The sequence below is a fragment of the Squalius cephalus genome (genome assembly GCF_949319135.1).
Source record: "Squalius cephalus genome assembly, chromosome: 12".
NCBI lineage: Eukaryota > Metazoa > Chordata > Actinopteri > Cypriniformes > Leuciscidae > Squalius > Squalius cephalus.
Window position 1 is genome coordinate 8637441 of NC_137133.1, and position 17983 is coordinate 8655423.

General features: G+C 36.8%; 1 protein-coding gene across 3 annotated transcripts in view; it reads left to right on the forward strand.

Annotated features, from left to right (window-relative positions):
- The window catches only part of itsn2a (intersectin 2a), a 44315-nt gene that overhangs the window by 17714 nt on the left and 8618 nt on the right, over nt 1-17983 (forward strand). The window contains exons 3-27 of one of the 3 annotated variants that reach the window (XM_079887331.1): nt 477-569; nt 1123-1186; nt 1766-1929; nt 2808-2999; nt 3156-3216; nt 5216-5358; nt 5476-5539; nt 6241-6378; nt 6470-6564; nt 7701-8000; nt 8436-8569; nt 8701-8841; nt 9368-9452; nt 9568-9707; nt 10172-10252; nt 11085-11221; nt 11403-11680; nt 13900-14021; nt 14105-14268; nt 15880-15952; nt 16078-16256; nt 16821-16876; nt 16977-17143; nt 17416-17449; nt 17551-17672. In XM_079887331.1, the coding sequence (XP_079743457.1) occupies nt 477-569; nt 1123-1186; nt 1766-1929; nt 2808-2999; nt 3156-3216; nt 5216-5358; nt 5476-5539; nt 6241-6378; nt 6470-6564; nt 7701-8000; nt 8436-8569; nt 8701-8841; nt 9368-9452; nt 9568-9707; nt 10172-10252; nt 11085-11221; nt 11403-11680; nt 13900-14021; nt 14105-14268; nt 15880-15952; nt 16078-16256; nt 16821-16876; nt 16977-17143; nt 17416-17449; nt 17551-17672 (3227 nt within the window). Of the gene's footprint in view, nt 1-476; nt 570-1122; nt 1187-1765; nt 1930-2807; nt 3000-3155; nt 3217-5215; nt 5359-5475; nt 5540-6240; nt 6379-6469; nt 6565-7700; nt 8001-8431; nt 8570-8700; nt 8842-9367; nt 9453-9567; nt 9708-10171; nt 10253-11084; nt 11222-11402; nt 11681-13899; nt 14022-14104; nt 14269-15879; nt 15953-16077; nt 16257-16820; nt 16877-16976; nt 17144-17415; nt 17450-17550; nt 17673-17983 lie in introns of all 3 variants that reach the window. The other 2 variants (XM_079887332.1, XM_079887333.1) reach the window with 2 other exon arrangements.

Sequence of the window (17983 nt, forward strand, 5' to 3'; positions counted from 1 at the left end):
TCTGCGCCTATTAAGAGCAGTGCCAAAAACACCAGCAGGTGATAAAAGGCTCGTCTTCAGCGCTCTGTGTGAAAGCTGTGTTGAGATTGACCCACTTTGATCATGTTAAGTGGCAGGCAGGTTGTTATTGGGCACTGGCATTTTAGATGTATCTTCACCTGCTGCCTCTGAAATACATCATGGTTTACAATAACAATACTTAATAATTATTAATGGGGCTGTCATTCCATTAAAATGTGCAAAATATGGAGCCTCCCTCAACTCCCTCCCTGCAGCCAGACAGACTTTTCTAATGCCTGGATCACACAAGCCAACAGCCCTTGTCAAAGCAACAGACAACATCTCGCAGAGAACTGGCAGGAACTTCAAGACCCAGAAAGTAGAAAAACAACAGCTGATCTAGAAAGAGATTTGTGAAGACAGAACATAATTATCTAAAATCTCTTTCACTCTCTCTGTCCCTCTCGTTTTCACAGGTGGTTTTACTATTTGGGCTATAACTCCAGAAGAAAGGGGAAAACATGACAAACAGTTTGACTCTCTGGCTCCCACCCTGGGCTATTTGTCAGGTAAGACCACACACATACATACACTACTGAAACGTTTGGTGTCAGAAAGATTTTTTTCTTTCTTTTTTCTTTTTTTTAAAGAAATTTGTACTTTAATTTAGCATGGACACATTAAATGAATTAAATGTGACAGTAGAGCCATTTATAATTAAAAAAAATAAAAAATCTATTTCAAATAGGTACTGCACTATTAAACTCCTGAAATTCCTGAAAAAAACATTTCCGCAAAAATATTAAGCTGTTTTCAACTCGTATACTAATAAGAAGTGATTGAGCACCAGATCAGCATATTAAAGTGATTTCTGACAGATCATGTAACCCTGAAGACTGGAGGGCTGCTTAAAATTCAGTTTTCCATCACAGGATCACATTTAAAATATATTCTTTTAAATTGTAATATTTCACAATATTACTGTTTTTACTGTAGTTTCGATCAAATAAATGCATCTTTGCTGAGCATTTCAAAACAAAAACAAATATTTTGAATGGTACAGTACATATATTCTGCTCTTATACAATGCACATCATTTTATGTTTTTTTTTTTCATTTTAGGAGATCAAGCACGGAAGTTCTTTCTGCAGTCTGGTCTTCCCACAGCAGTCCTGGCAGACATCTGGTAAGAGTACACGCATGTACACACACCCTTAATGTACATACATGCGTTATCCGGTTCTTCAGTCTTTCCCTCCCAATAAAGGTATGTTAAATTTGAAGAGTGTGTATAACTTTTGACTCCACTGTATATCTATGTGCATACAAATAAACTGCACATGTATATGTGTCTGTATGGTTGTCTTTTCTATGGCAGGGCTTGATTTATCATAATAGTGTTGTGAAATGAATTTGTGTGGGACAATGTGATTTGTAGCCACATACCTCTCCGGAGGGTGGAAGTTCCCAAAAGCAACCTCTTCCTGTCTGTGGTTAGTCTACTGGTGTAAACACTGTCGCCCATCCACAAACAGGATGTAGATTTACTGATGCAGGATACAGAAAGTTTGATTTGAGTTTATAGCATTTGGTTGTTTTAAAACGCTCTTGTTCATAAATAAATATGTTAGCACAACGAAAATCTGAGCCCAAAATAATGCTGCTCTGTCATTACGCGCCAACTGAGTTTCTCCGTTGGGATCGTAATAGCAATTAGTGCTCTGTAAGCCACTTTTGATGAGAATGGCTGCTTCCTTTCTTTCAGGGCACTGGCGGATATAGGAAAGGATGGGAAGATGGACAGATTGGAGTTCTCCATTGCAATGAAACTAATTAAACTGCAGCTGCAGGGTCAGCCCCTCCCATCCAACCTGCCAATCATCATGAAGCAGACGCCTACCCCTGTTATGACGTCATCATCACGCTTTGGTATGAGTTGATAGCTGGTTATGTAATATTGGGTGAGGTTTGTTTGCTTTGTTGTTAAGTTTGTTGAGTCTTTTACAGGTTGTGATTAAGATTATGATGAAATGAAGACATATATTAATATTTTTCATATATAATCTGAGAAATGTGTAAATGGTTAATATTAACACTCTAAATAAAACAGTGTTAGTATTGTTATTGTTAACTAAAACTATTAAAAGTGTTTTTGGTAATTGAAATAAATAAAAATATATATATAAATATTAGCTAAAAAAATGTAAGTTAAAAACCATACATAAAAATTACAAATGCTTGCCTCGGCAACTAATTGAAATAGGTTGAAGTACTAAAACTGAAACTGAAACTGAAATAAAATAAACGAAAGCTTTGTAGAAATCTAAAAAAATCTAAAACACATAACAAAATGACTAAAACTTAAACTAAAATGAAAACTGAAAATATTAAAATAAAAGCTAATTCAAAATATTAATAAATACTATAATCGTATGTAAATAATACTAAAATAACACTGAAATAAAATTACTATTATGTCTAAATAAATTAAACATAAAACGCTAAAATCTAAAATCAATCATTTTACATGTTAGATATGAACGTACAATATGACAAATGGATATTCAACATGAGATTTCCAACAGGTTACATTTGACAGTGTAATTAAATTATTAGTGTTTTTAAAGATAACTTGAAGTGAGCATTAGACGACGACAAAAGTAAAAGAAATGTAGAACTAGTGGAAATAAGCCTGAACCGTTACACAGTATAGTCCGATATATACTCTATATGCAGTATCTGTAAAGGATATGGTACCAATACATCTTCTAGAAATGATCTCAGATAATCTGTCTGTTTTATTTTAGGTATGGGTTCCATGCCAAATCTCTCTGCCATGTCAGTGATGCCCATCCGAATGCCCATCCCCCCAGGCCCTGTCCTGACCCCTTTGGTCCCTGTGCCCACCCTGATGTCAGGACCACTGCCTCAGATGCCCAACTCTTTCAGTGTGCCAGCTTTACCTAACGGCAATGCAACTCTCCTCACACCAGCACCAGGTATCCTGAATTCATTCCCAAGCAGCATTTTGCACAGACGAGTATTATGCCGTTACTATGAAATCTTTATGCATTGATTAACTGCATAATCTACAACTCACTTTCAAAGTTTGAATGTGCTTTAAAGAAATTGTTTTTCTTCTTTTACCTTTTCAGCATTCCCAGCCACCAGTGGTTTGAGTAAATCTCACTCGCTCTTGGACCTTGGCTCTAGCAGGTGCGAACCCCAAAGTTCAACGCCCATGTTTGTATTGGAATCGGGCATAATATCTGTTGCATGCAACAGTGTGTTTGTTTCAGTCAGAGCTAAAAAAGACTTTTCTTAGAACTGGGCTTGTTCCACCAGTACTAGAAGTTTGCAGTAAATAAGAGTGTGTTTGCTGACAGAGTCCTTGAATAGCACAGCTGTCTCCTTGTATCTTAATTGGATCTTGTTAGAGTTCCTCCGAGAGTCATCCAACCTCCATGTGGTGGTACAGAAGCATGTAATAAACCCACTAATACCTGCTCAGTGCCTTTTTAAAAATGAATTTGGGTCTAAGGCTGGGCAATATATTGAATATACACAATGTATTTGGGATGATTATCCTGGTGATATAAAATTAAGCAATATCATGTACAGTGCTGGTCAGAATGATTTGCCCCCTTGGTAAATATGACCAAAGATGGCTGTAAAAAATAAATCTGCATTGTTTATACTTTTGATATTTTATAAAAAAAAAAAAAAAAAAATGCAGAAATCGAATTTGAACCGAATTGAAAGTGCGGGTAAAATCACATTATGTAATAAATGCTTTTCTCCAAAACACATTGGGAACAATTAGTGCCCCCTTTTATTAAATACTTTTTGCAACCTCCTTTTTCCAAGATAACTACTCTGAGTCTTCTCCTATAATGCCTGATGAGTTTGGAGAACACCTGACAAGAGATCAGAGACCATTCCTCCATACAGAATCTCTCTAGATCCTTCAGATTCCCAGATCCATGTTGGCACTTCTCTTCAGTTTAGCCCACTCATTTTCCATAGGGTTCAGGTCAGGGACTGGGATGGCCATTGCAGATGCTTGGTTTTGTGCTCAGTGACCCAATTTTGTTTTGATTTTGGATCACTGTCCTGTTGGAAGATCCAAACATGACCCATCATAAGATTTCTAGCAGAGGTTGTCAGGTTTTGATTTTTGATCGAATCCATGATGCCATGTATCTAAACAAGATGTCCAGGACCTCTGGCAGAAAATTAGGCCCACAGCATTAAAGATACAGCAGAGTATTTCATTTTACACATGGGCTACTTTTTTATCCCTGTATGAACCAAACCCATATTAAGTGTTTGCTGCCAAAAAGCTATTTTTTGTTGTTTTATCTGCACTTTTTTAGGCGTAAAGTTTCAATGAATCATTTCAAAACTTGATTCAACAATTCACTGGTGCCATTACTAAGAAATATTAATAGAAATTGTTCATAAATAAAATATCAAATAAAATTAAATGTTTTATTGAAAATATATGTCAAAATCATAATTTGATTCACATAATCTGACTCTACATGTTATTTAATTCATATCTTACACACTCTCCCCCTCTCATCCTGTTTTTTTTTTTATCATTCCAGCCAATGCCGAACTGCAGAAGGCAACTGAATCCTATTAGTGTTATCTCAGAATATTTAAAAATCCGTAAACTGACAGCAGTGAGTTGGAATACTGGAATAATTGCTCATAATTATGAGTTTTAATTACGATTTTTAATAGTCCCGGTAGTGGTAATTACGGCCCTAACAAGGATTCAGCAAACCTTGCTCAGACGTATCAATTATTAAAAGTATGATGTCACAGCAGAATCTCACAGCACTGGAGGAAAAGCTGATCTTGCAGCGAGCCGGAGACTTGTTGTCTTCTTTATCATGGTTCATGAAAGGATTATATTAGTGTTAATGAGCAGCTGCTCAATGGAGCTCATTTGAAAATAATTCTGCATGCAAATGCAATTTCTGAATTAAAGAGTGCTGTACAAATAAAAACTGTCAGGAATTATCTGAACACATGCATGATTTGGATAGTCAATATGATCTATATTTAGCATTAGTTTGCACATTCAAGGATGTCATACATGTATTAATTAGGTGCAATACACAGTAATATGTATTTACTAGAGAAAAAATATTTGGATAAAAGCATTACAAATTTATTCATCACTTTTTTTTCTAATTTCCCACAGTTCTAACTCTTCCTCCACCACCTCCCTTGCGAGTAACTCCCCCAAAATGAGCGCATCTGATTGGGCGGTGCCTCAATCGTCCCGTCTGAAATACCGGCAGCAGTTCAACAGCCTGGACAAGCTGATGAGCGGATACCTGTCAGGTGAGTGTGTGTTGTAGATGTCAGGAAGCTGAGGGAATGGCAGTGTTTGCATATGATAGTGCGTAAGCATCTCTGCATGTGTGTTATGCGTTAACTCTTTAGTGTGTATGTTTGAAGGTCCCCAGGTCAGAAATGCCCTCACCGCATCAAACCTCACGCAAACACAGCTTGCCACCATATGGTGAGTTTACAAAATGCTGCACTCACAATATAAATTTCAAGAAGAACATTGCTTTGTAGGCATAATTTGCATGCACTCCCTTTTTGCATGACTTTTACATATGTTATTAATACAACACAATTCCTTTCATGTATGCTGATTTTGATAAAAAAAGAATAATATAAATATATAAAATAATAGATAAATAAAGACGTTTGATTAGGATGATTTGCATTTATTACAATAATGTTGATATCATTTAAAAAATATAATATAAAACACTATATCCAAGTGCAAAAAAATCTAAGCCTAAAAATAGGCTTTATTTTATATGATCATTATTGATGTACAGAGTTGTATGCTTGTTCATTACACTTTGATTTAACTTCAGTTTTGGTGAAAGATAACTTATTGTATTTTTGTTTAATGCATATTCTTTTTTTTTTTTTGTATGAGATAAAAATAAAAATAAAAAAAATGGCAGAAACTTGTTGAAGACCCCTGCATTAATCGCTTGCACACATTAAACTCTGGATCACATTGTATTGTTCTAAGCGGTGTGTTAAACACCTACGTCCACAGTGTTACGTCTGCTGTTTAGGTGCCATTTGGATAATTATAAATTATAAATAATCTATTTATTATCTAAAATGCTTCCAGGTTAATCACAAATGTGTGTGCTTGTGCATGGCTATATGTACAGTATATATCTCTATCTGCAGGACTCTTGCTGATGTAGATCGTGATGGGCAGTTGAGAGCAGAAGAGTTTATTCTAGCAATGCACCTGGTTGAAATGGCCAAGACTGGGCGGCCTTTACCTCTGACTCTACCTCTTGACCTTGTGCCACCTTCACTGAGGTAAGACACACACAGACCCGCCCACGCTGAAATGAGCAAGTTATGAAGGAGACAGTGTTTAATTGCGTGAGTGTGTGTGTTTGTTTTTCAGAACAGTGAAGTCATGTGATCTGCTGAACGGACCTGTTCCTCTGATTAACACAGAGCTGATTGAGCCAGAAAATCCACAGAAAAGCAAGAGCTATGGTATTTGCATCTACATATACTGTAGATAATAGTGATCAACAGATTATGGATGTTCAATATATTGCCTATATACAGTATATACACACAGAATTGCTGTAATTAAAGATTTAAAAAATTGTGTTGCATTTTAAACTTGGTCTATAATAGCATGCATTTAGTATCATGTTAATGTATTTATCTATTCATGGTGCTCACATTGCAAAGTTAATAATAAGTTATAAGCTTTTGATTTATAGTTTTACTACAGTTAGGACAATACGACATTTAGCTGAATTTTCGCTTCTAAACAAAACAAATGTGAGGTTCAAGTACAACTTTACACACCTCTTATGTGCACAAAGGCTGCATTTATTTGATAAAAATACAGTAAAAACAGTAATATTGTGAAATATTATATGATTAAATACAATTTAGAAGTTAAAAGATTAAATAGATTAAAATATTTAAAAAAGTATTGAATTCCTGTGATGGTGAAGCTAAATTTTCAGCATTACTCGGTGTCACATGATCCTTCAGAAATCATTTTAATATTCTAATTTTGTGCTCAAGAAACATTTCTTATTTTTAATGTTGAAAACAGTTGTGCTGCTTAATATTTTTGTGGAAACCGTGATGTATTTTTTCTTTAATGAATATAAAGTTCATACGAACAGCATTGATTTGAAATAGAAATCTATTAAAACCCATTAAAATATCCTTTTGATATCGCTTTAATGCATACTTGCTGAAAAAAGTATTCATTGCTTAAAAAAAAAAGAATTCTTACTGACCCCAAACCTTTGAATCGTAGTGTGTGCTAATATATATATATATATATACATATATATATATATATATATATATATATATATATATATATATATATACACACACACAAGTAAGCAAATACATGCTCCCATTACAAACACACACTGTCCTTATTTCTACACAGTATTGTAAATGATCCTTCTAAATAGAGCTGATTCAGCTGAACAAACAACTAAACAGTCTTTTCTGAGTTTGTGTTGAGATAAAATGCTGCTTTATATTTACCTCATGATATAGTCTTTTTTTTTAATATATGCGTATATATTAAAATATTTGTATTGTGTTGAATTAGACACTTCTTACCTCACCTTTCTGTCTCTCTCTCTCAGTGTCATTGGAGGATAAACTGAGAGAGAATTTCCAGAGAGGAAATGCAGAGCTGGAAAAAAGACGTTTGGCTCTGCTGGAGGAACAAAAGAGAGAGGAGGAGAGGAGGAGAGAAGAGGAGAGGCGAGAGGAGGAGAGGAGGCAGCAGAAGGAGAGGGAAGAGAGAGAACGGAAGGAGAGAGAGACCCGGGAGATGGAGCTGAGGAGACAGAGGGAGGAGGAGAGGAGGATAGAGAGACAGAGAGAGCTAGAACGACAGAGAGAAGAAGAAAGACTGAAAGAATTAGAGCGACATGAGGCAAGTAGAGCACACAAGGGCAAACAGAGGTTGAACGACCACTAGAATATTACTGAAAAGCCTCCACATGCATAAATGTTTTATAAAGAAATTGTTTATAAATTTGGACTGTCAGTTATTAAATCATTAAAATAAAAAATGAAGACATTAAATTATTATTACAAATCTTAAAGCTTGCAGTTATGATGTATGAATTACTCTACTTGTATGCACTATTTCATGGCAAAGTTTAATGCTTCTCTAATGCTGAATTTCATTACACAAGCAAATGTTGTGTTAAATAATTTGCATTAGATATATTTTATTAAGTGATAAGTTAACCCTAATATACACTGTACCAGTGGAGTGGTGTCCCAATTCACATCCTTGGAAAGGGAATGGGAGTGTAATTATGTAGAATATTCAAATAGTCTCCTTCTCTTATTGCTCTCTCAGGAAGCAGAGCGACAGAGGCGAATGGAATGGGAGAAGAGTAAACGAGTGGAGCTTCAGACACAGAGAGAAAAAGAGCAGAGCGACATACAGAGACTTAAAGACAGGAAGAGAAGTCTGGAGATGGAGCTTGAGGCAGTGGTCAGATTGCTGTTTCTTCTTTCTATTTTTTCTTATTCCATATGCCTGTTCTCCATCCAGTCTCTTCTCTGTGGGATTGTTGGTTATATTATATTATAGATTAAAAACATTTCAGTCTGTTCTTCTCCTAGGGTAACAAGCATAAGCAGATCTCCGATCGGCTCCGGGACGCCAAGAGTAAGAGGCAGGTCCAGACGGCCGAGCTAGACCTGATCAATCAGAAGAGAGAAAGCCGTATTATGGATATCAACTCCTTAAAGTTGCAGTTTGAGGTTTGTTGTGTTTTTGTTGCATGAAGAGCATAGCATTCGTTATTTTTAGGTCATACTGTACTTGCATTGCAAGGAAGCCCATCTGGGAAAAACTCCTTGAGTTCTCTTGTTCACAATATTTTATTTTTTTGAAAGAAATCTAAGAGAAATCTAAATCTAAGAATTTTTTTTTTTTTTTAAGAAATGCTGTTCTTTTGAAAAAGCAGCACAATTGTTTTAATAATAATAATAATAATAAATGTTTCTTGAGCAGCAAATAAGCATATTAGAATGATTTCTAAAGGATCATGTGACACTGAAGACTAATGGCTGGTGAAAATTCAGCTTTGCCATCACAGGAGTAATTTACATTTTAAAATGTATTCAAATAGAAAATAATTATTTGAACTTTTCACAATATTACGGTTTTTACTGTATTTATGATCAAATAAATGCTGAGTTGGTGAACGTAAGAGACTTCTTTCAAAAACATTAAACTTTTGAGTAGTAGCCTATATAAATGTGTTTTTTTTTCTTTTTTTTACAGGAAATTCAGAGGCAGTTGAGTCGTTTTGGTCCTGAGAAGCAGCAACTGACAGACAGACTTCTACATCTAACCCAAAACAACTCAAGTGAGCACTCACCTGAAGCAATCAATAAATAGACTACGTGGATGATTAATTTCATTTGTGTCCATTTCATCCCTCTTGAACCTGACATATTCTCTCTTTCTTTTCCCCCTTTCAGGTCCTTTGATAAATGATGTGAAACAGAGTGTGTGCGAGAAAGATCTGAGCTGTCGGAAGCTGAAGGAGCAGCTGGATGTTCTGGAGAGAGAGACCACTGCTAAACTCTCACAAATGGAGCAGTACAACAGAGAAATCAAGGTCAGGGGCTTCTCTTACATTCCCAGCGTTAATCTCGACGACGTTTAAAGTGCCGTGTTTTGATTAAATCTAATGTGGGTGTGGTTGGGGACTTGCTGTCTTGGAAATTATTTTAAACCTTAATGTCCCTGTGAGGGACTCACTTGTTCTCCCTGTTCCTGTGATTAAAACCTACAGCTCAACTCCCAGTCCTGAAGGCAGAGGATTGAGCACTTCATTACACACTAACATTCACACAGCTCACAACACTAAAGAAAACACACTATCACTAACTCACTTCCTGCACCGGTTGGTCGGATCGGAAACCTGAGCATTATGTGGCACTCAGCTATTGTTCAGTATACGTCTAATGTTTTCTGCTCCAAGCCTCTCTTTTTTTCTTTCTTTGTGCCCATTTTTATAACCCCCCCTCCCCCCACACCTCCTCTTTCTTCTCTTCCTCTTAACTCCGACTGTCTTCATAGTTTGTAGATATGGATGACTGTGTGCTTCAAGGACTTCTCTCTTTGCTGGGCTGCTTAACCAATCTCTTCCTTCTAATAAAGGTTGACCTCTCTTTCTTTACTCACACTCATCTCAAAGCTGCCTGTCTTTCATTCATTTCACTTTTTGCTCTAATTATTCTCCATGAAAGAAGTCTCACTTTACCCATATTGAACTGAAATGAGATCTAATGTCTGACGTCGTGACCTCATAACATCTTTGTGTCTGTCTGTGCCATTTTCATCACTTCACAACATTTTCTACTCACTGCCTAAAAACTAACAAACAACAGTAAAACTAATGGGATTTTTGTTTTTAATGTTTGAAACATTTATTTTTGTGTAGAACAGTTTGAGCCAGGGTCCCAAATGTCACTTGACAAACAAAAATTAGGCATTAAAGACCATTTAACAGCAATCAGCATATCAGAATGATTTCTGAAGGATCATGTGACACTGAAGACTGGCTGCTGAAAATTCAGCTTTGCAATCACAGGAATAAATTACATTTTAAAATATGTTCAAATAGAAAACATTTTAATTTGTAATAGTATTTCACAGTATTGCAGTTTTACTGTATTGTTGATCAAATACAGCGTTGTTGAGCACTTTCTAAAACTTTCAAAAATCTTACTGACCCCAAATGTTTTAGCGGTAGTGTTATATTTATGAAAAAAAAAAACATAAATGGAACAGATCTAGAACTATTTTTTTTTTTTGCCACTTAGAATTGCTCAGTACCACTCAATAGTGGTAAGTTGATTAGTTTGGGCAGTCAGTAAAGCTGAGCACAATGCAGTACCATATACTCTATATTTGAAACCATACCAAATAATTGTATGATTTGTTATAAGCATGAACTAAATGTTGAAGGATTGTGTGGGTAATGTTGCAGGAGTTGAGACAGAGGCAGAGCCAGCAGCAGGACGTCCTAGAGCAGCTCAGGAGGGTAAGATCTGAGAAACTCAAAGAGATACAGAGGCACAGGAAAGAGGAGGAGGAGAGGAAGAGGAAGAAAGAAGAGGAAGCAAGGTAAAATTGTGCTCTCAGACAAACGTATACTAACCATCTTCAGTGTTAGTTGTACACACACACACACAGATTTCTCCTCTTGTGACATTTTTCAGCAAATATGCCCCCGCTTGTAGAACCCACTCATGAATGCTGAGACTCACGCCAGACTCACAGAAACATTTTGTTCATGTGCCTGTAGACAGGCGATGCTGGAACAGGAGCGTCTGGAGCAGGAGGAAGCAGAGCGGAAGAAGAAGCTTGCCCAGGAGCGAGAGGCCAAACTCAGGGAAGAACAGCAGCGGCAGGCCCAAGCCCGACTTAAGGAGGCCCAGGAGCAGGCACGGGAGAAAGAGGAGAAGAGGAGGGCAGAAGAGAGAGAGAGAGAGAGGGAGGAGAAGGAGAGGGAGGAGAGAGAAAGGAATGAACTGGCTCTGCACACTCAGCCCCCCATGTCATACAATAGCACAGAGAACAAAAGTGAGTTTGATTAAGTGTGTGTGTGTGTTTGTGTGTGTCTGTGTGTGGGTGAGTACAGCATTCATCCACTTGGCCATGAATATGATGTTTTCATTCTATTCATTGTAATGGGTGTCATTACTCTCACAGCTTCATGATTCACTTTAATTACCTCCCATTAATTATCCGAGTTATTATAATAGACTCCACTAGAATGTGAGTGTTTTGAGAGAATAAAGGTAATGGACTGCTAAACATTTGTGGCATTTCATACAATATGTATTTATATATTCATTTCATATCATACTCTGAACTAGGGGTGTGCGATGTCACAATTATTGATCGTGGATGATTAAAATGTCTCTACGATCTGCTTTTGAAGAAATATCGTAGTATCGTGCCACAGTGTATTCTATCAGTTTCAGTTCTGGCGCCTCCGTCCCAACATACTGTACAATGCGACCTACATTCACATCACATGTTAACGCAGAGGTAGAGTTACACTCACGGGATACTGCAATTCACAAAGGTTTAATGTGCTTTGAAGCTTTGCTGGTTAAACATTTCATTCTCATGTTGATGCGCTGTTCTAACATGGGCTTTTCTGAGTGCACACAGCCGAAGCACACAGGCACTAAAAGCCTGTCAAACAGCGTCTGGTTACTGGACTAATTATCTTTCGAGTCTTTTTGGGTTAATACTGTCAAATACACACAAGGTTTGCGTCAACACAGTTGGTTATATCTAAAGTGAAAGCAAACATTTTAGAGAAAATTGGGTGCGTGTCATATGCATGTATATTAGATTAGTGCTGGTCTTAAAGTGACAGTAGCCTAATAGTAAACATGCTGCCGTTTATCCTTAAAGTCGGCATGAAACGGAAGTTGAGATTGTCATTTTTTCCTTGTTGTGACGTATATCCGAGTGAAACGGCTTCTGAAATTAGAAAAAAATGTAGGGCGGGGCTTGATTTCGTCCTTCGGGGAATTGATTGGATCGTTGGAGGTTGGGCGTTGCAAACAAAATGGAGGCAGATTTGAATGCCAGTTTACATTCAGTTGTGGAGGATTTCTCTCCACCGGACTCCCCACCGTTACCCTCCCATGAAGGATTTTTTATTTTATTTTATTATTCCCGCGAACCAAGATGAGTCAAGTCAAGTTATCAGCCTTATTAGACATTCTCTGTTATCAGTCAAGTTCACCCTCGAGAGCATCTCGATAGCCGCACCCTCATCGGCTCTGGCCGCACCCTTTCGCCATGGCACGTGACCGAAAGAGAAGAGAGGTCGTTTCGAGGGGGAGGGAAGGGTAATGTATTTGATTAAAGATTATAAGGGTACATGAATTTAAAAAAAATAATGAAGTGCACAGATAAATAATTTATAATAAACACTACAATATTACATATAAAAAGAAGATTTGTCAAATTTGATTTCATGCCGCCTTTAAAGGGATAGTTCACCCAAAAATGAAAATTCTGTCCTTATTTTCTCACTCTAATGTTGTTCCAAATCTGTATTAATTTCTTTCTTGTGCTGAACACAAAAGAAGATATTTTGAAGAATGTGGCTAACAAAACAGTTGCTGGTCCCCAATGACTTCCATAGTAGGAAGATAAATACTCTCTGTGTCCGTGCCGGTGTTCGTTCCGCTCTCCATGTGCATGCCGGTGTCCGAACCACTCTCCGTGTCCGTGCCTGTGTCCATGCTGGTCTCTGTGTCACTTTTGGGGGAACTATCCCTTTAATGTTAATAAAACAACAAAAAACAAATAGAAAATCACTCATGAAGGGGTGAATTATCCCTTTAAATAACATTATAATAGACATAATAAGACATAATTAAACTGAAGTAAGTATTAAAGGGTTAGTTCACCTAAAAAAAAACTAAAAAAAAACCTGTCATCACTTACTCACTATTTTTCTTCCATGAAACAAAACAAAAACAGAACATTTGAAGTACTGGTCGCTCTCTTCCATAAAGCTGTTTGTCTTCTGAGTCCTGTTTTGTGTGAGCAACAGACTAAAATTTATCTATTTACACTAAGTGCAATCAGCACACCTCGGGCTCAGAAAATGCAGAGATCAGTATATTGATTATAGATATAAGATGATGACTGCCGTGGGATTTCTGTTTCAATTTGTTTTGAAACATGCATTTGTAGATGTGCTGCCTTTGCTGAATAGTTGTGAGATGTGTGTTATCTGTTTCTAAGGCGATTATGTGTGTTTTTTGCAGTTTTGCAGCCAGTGGTGACCACTGAAGACACATGTACTCCCCTCACCACCTACAGAGCTCTCTACCCCTTCACAGCACGCAACTCTGACGAGCTCACACTGGAGGCAGACTGTCTGATCCAGGTACGTCAACAAACATTTACTCATGCAGCTGTAAATGTACTTATTCAAGTACGCATATAATTTGGCTTCCTGTGGATCCACAGGTAGATGAATCAACAGTTAGGGAGACCGGCTGGCTGTATGGGAGTTACCGTGGTAACAGTGGCTGGTTTCCAGAGAGTTATGCTGAGAGATGCAGTAAAGAGAGTCAGGTTGAACTGACTGCACCAGTTACACACTCCACAGCGCCCTCTACCAACTACCCTGGGTATGGCACTAAAACTGCTCTGTGCAATTTAGCTTAAAAACTCCACTTTTCAACCTTTTTAGTACACTCTAAAAAATGCTGGATTGTTTTAACCCAAGTTTGGGTCAAATATGGACAAACCCAGCCGTTGGGTTAAATTTTTAAATTGCATTTTTAATCCAACGTTTGGGTTTCTCCATATTTGACCAAAAATTGGTTTAGAACAACCCAGCATTTTTTTTAGAGTATAATAATATATCAATTAATATATTTTAAATGTTAATGTTACACGCATGAAGGCAAGGAAGTATTTATTCAGGTATTTATTCATTTTCAGTGGTATGCACAAATAAAACAATAAACAGCAATATATTTTTATTAAAACATTTTCACTAATGCATAAAAAAAAGTCACACAGAGCTAGGGTGACCACCTGGATATTGCTCTGTGTCAGGGCAGTAGATGTGATTTTGCGTGACAATGCGGGACACGTGTGAAGAGATAAATTTACTATGATTATACTGTGTAAATATTGATTTACATTAGTTGGAAAGCCTATTTTCCATCACATTGGATAATAAGCTTTGTTAATTGTGACCGGCTCTGTGACTGTTACTTAATTTGCCCAGGTTCGAGTGATACAATGTAATTTGCTCTACAGGACTTATTCAGTCTGCTAAATATAATGACCTTAGTAACAGGTTAGTAGGTAAAAAATCACATTTTATATTAAAATAAATATCCTTTAAATTTTTTTATTAAAATACTTTATTTGTGGGAAAATCCCTTTCTACGAATGCGTTGGTTGCTTATTTTTCCCGCTCTAGATACAACATGACGGCTGTGCAAATGGATTTTTAAACGGCAATCACATTTTTTTGTATTATTTTTCTTATTGTGGCATTTTAATTTCAGGGAAGAAATAAAATGATACAGGCATTATTAAAAGCACTGCACGTCTTGCGGGACACTAGACAAAGCTCCCAATTGCAGGGACAGATGGTCACCCTACACCCTTGCGGACATTTTTGAATAATGATGCAGCATATATACAGTGTATGTGTATATATATATATATTTGAATATATACGTGTGCTTACTCATGAGGGTTGAAAGACAAAGAAGGATTGTTAAACTAGTCCAATCACCTTTAGGAAACTTAATAGCCAAATAAAAAGGGTGATATTACTTGCAAAATCACAGTATTCGCAGTTTTTTATATAATGACAAAAAAAATCAACACAAATATACTGTGAATATTCGATTTATCCGCCAGCCCTATGACTAACACACATACTGTTTTGATGAGCTTCACATTTATAAGCTGCCAAAATGTGGTGTTTTGGTATGTGTCAGACATTCAGGAAGAAAAATCTGATTAGTTTAGTCTGTCACCCCTCTTCTATTATTAATCAGTTATTGTGAAAGACATCTCCGTCAGAGGAGGGTAAGTAACAGCAACATTCGGTAGGTGTGACATCCTTGACCGCTATTGAGCTGGTGGGACATGATCTGAACAGACTTAGTTTTTTTTTTAATTTTGACATTTAAATTTGTTGTGTTATTAGTCTTTAAAAAATATATTTAATCCATATATTTTAGATAAATAAATAAATGCCAAATCTTTCCTAGAATTCCTCGGGTGGACATAGAAGGACCAACACCAACACACACACCAACGTCTACAAACACACAGCACTCACAGGTTGGCATGTGTGAACATACACACACCCCATCTATCTCACATATAACATTGTTTATTTGATCATTGAGAGAAATATTACTCCGATCATTGCCATTTGTTAGAGTACGTGTGTGTTTGTGCTGTAGGCTGTCGCTCTGTGTGAGTGGAGCGCTAAGACTGACAGTCACCTGGGCTTCACTAAAGATGACATCATCACGGTTCTAGAGAAGCAGGAGAACTGGTGGTACGGAGAGCTCAACGAGAGCCGGGGCTGGTTCCCTTGCTCATATGTCTCCATGGTTACCACCAATAACACACAGACCGAGTAAGGGATGAGATACCTCTTACTTTACCTCACAAACATGCAATAATTGCATTCAATAATAATTGATTATTTATCATTTTATTTTTATATTTGATGTAAAATCAGCATAAAACGGAAATTGCAATCGTTTTTTCTTCCCTATTTTGACATATCTGAGTGAAACAGCTTCTCGAACAAGAAAGAATGTAGGGCGGGACTTGTTTTTGTCCGTCAGGAATTTATAGGATCGTTGAATCTTTGTGTTTTGCTATTGCTGTGATGTCATTTGAGTGACAGGTTGCATGTAGAAAACGCCAGTAAACACGCATTTAACCCATTTTAGATAATTCTAATGTAGGAGGTCAGACTTTTATTGACAGCTAAATGTACATTTTCCACATATACTCTGTTTCTTCTACCAAAAGATGGCAGCTAGATTTGTAGTACTTATTATCTTCATTTGTTTTATGTTATTAGCCATTTTGGAATAAATGTATTGCATTTATTTAGTAACCAACACATATACAGTAGTCGCAATTTGATGCCAAGCTAAATCTTTTATGTTCTTTTTCTTCTCTCTTCTAGGCCATTATATTCTACAGTGGACGAGATTGACGTTTCAGATTCTGCTCTGCTTGAGGGTGAGGAGTCTGTTTATGTTTTCATAGAAGCATCTCTGGTCATCCAGATGAGATATTATGAGGTTTTTGTCATGTTTTGTATTTGATTTCTCCTGATTAGAGTATGTGGCTCTGTACACCTATGAGAGTCCGGAGTCAGGTGACCTGACGTTCTGTGCGGAGGATGCTGTTCTGGTAACAGAGAGGGAAGGAGAATGGTGGAGAGGGTGCATCGGGGACCAGTCTGGCCTCTTCCCTTCCAACTACGTTAAACCCAAAGAGTCCGATGTATGCATATTCAGATAATTGTATATATTATGTATTCATATTTACCATATGAATATTAAGTATTTATCAATTTACAGACACCATATACAGATGATTTATTTAATACTAAAAATGATCATGTGTATTAGTATCACTTTGATATTAATTTGAGTGCTACATTCTTTTGAAGAGAAACGTTTTAAAAGATGTTGCTGTTTTAAATGAAGCATTCATAGACATTTAAGTTGGTATGTATTGTCATAATGGTGTACTCACTGTATTATCTTTTTTAGACTGCCAATCCTGGAGTTCCCAGTAAAAAGCCAGGTGAGATTTGAGAGAGTAGTACCATAACACAGAAGCAAAAATCAAGGCTGGCTGTTTTACATTTTAAACATGATTAAATTGTGCTTTTTATTGGTCCTCAGAGATTGCTCAGGTGACTATGGCCAATGCTGCCACAACACCAGAGCAACTGAGTCTGACACCTGGTCAGCTGATCGTGGTGCTGCATAAGAACTCAAACAGCTGGTGGCTGGGGGAACTACAGGTTAGTATATATTACATAACCAGACTTCACCTTACCAAAGGACATCGTTTGCTTAAACTGCAATATAGTGTTCTTTCTTTCTTATTGTATTTACATAGCACAATTTAATACAAGCACAGTTACCCAATGTGCTGTACAGACATAATACAATTTAATACCAAAGTACAAAGACAATACAAAATAAAATAATAAAAAAACACAGAGAAATATGACTCAACACCTAAAAGTGTATAGTTATACAGTATATACCTGTACAGTTATACACTGACTACTGCTCGAAATAATGCTAAAATAAGGCTAAAAATAATATA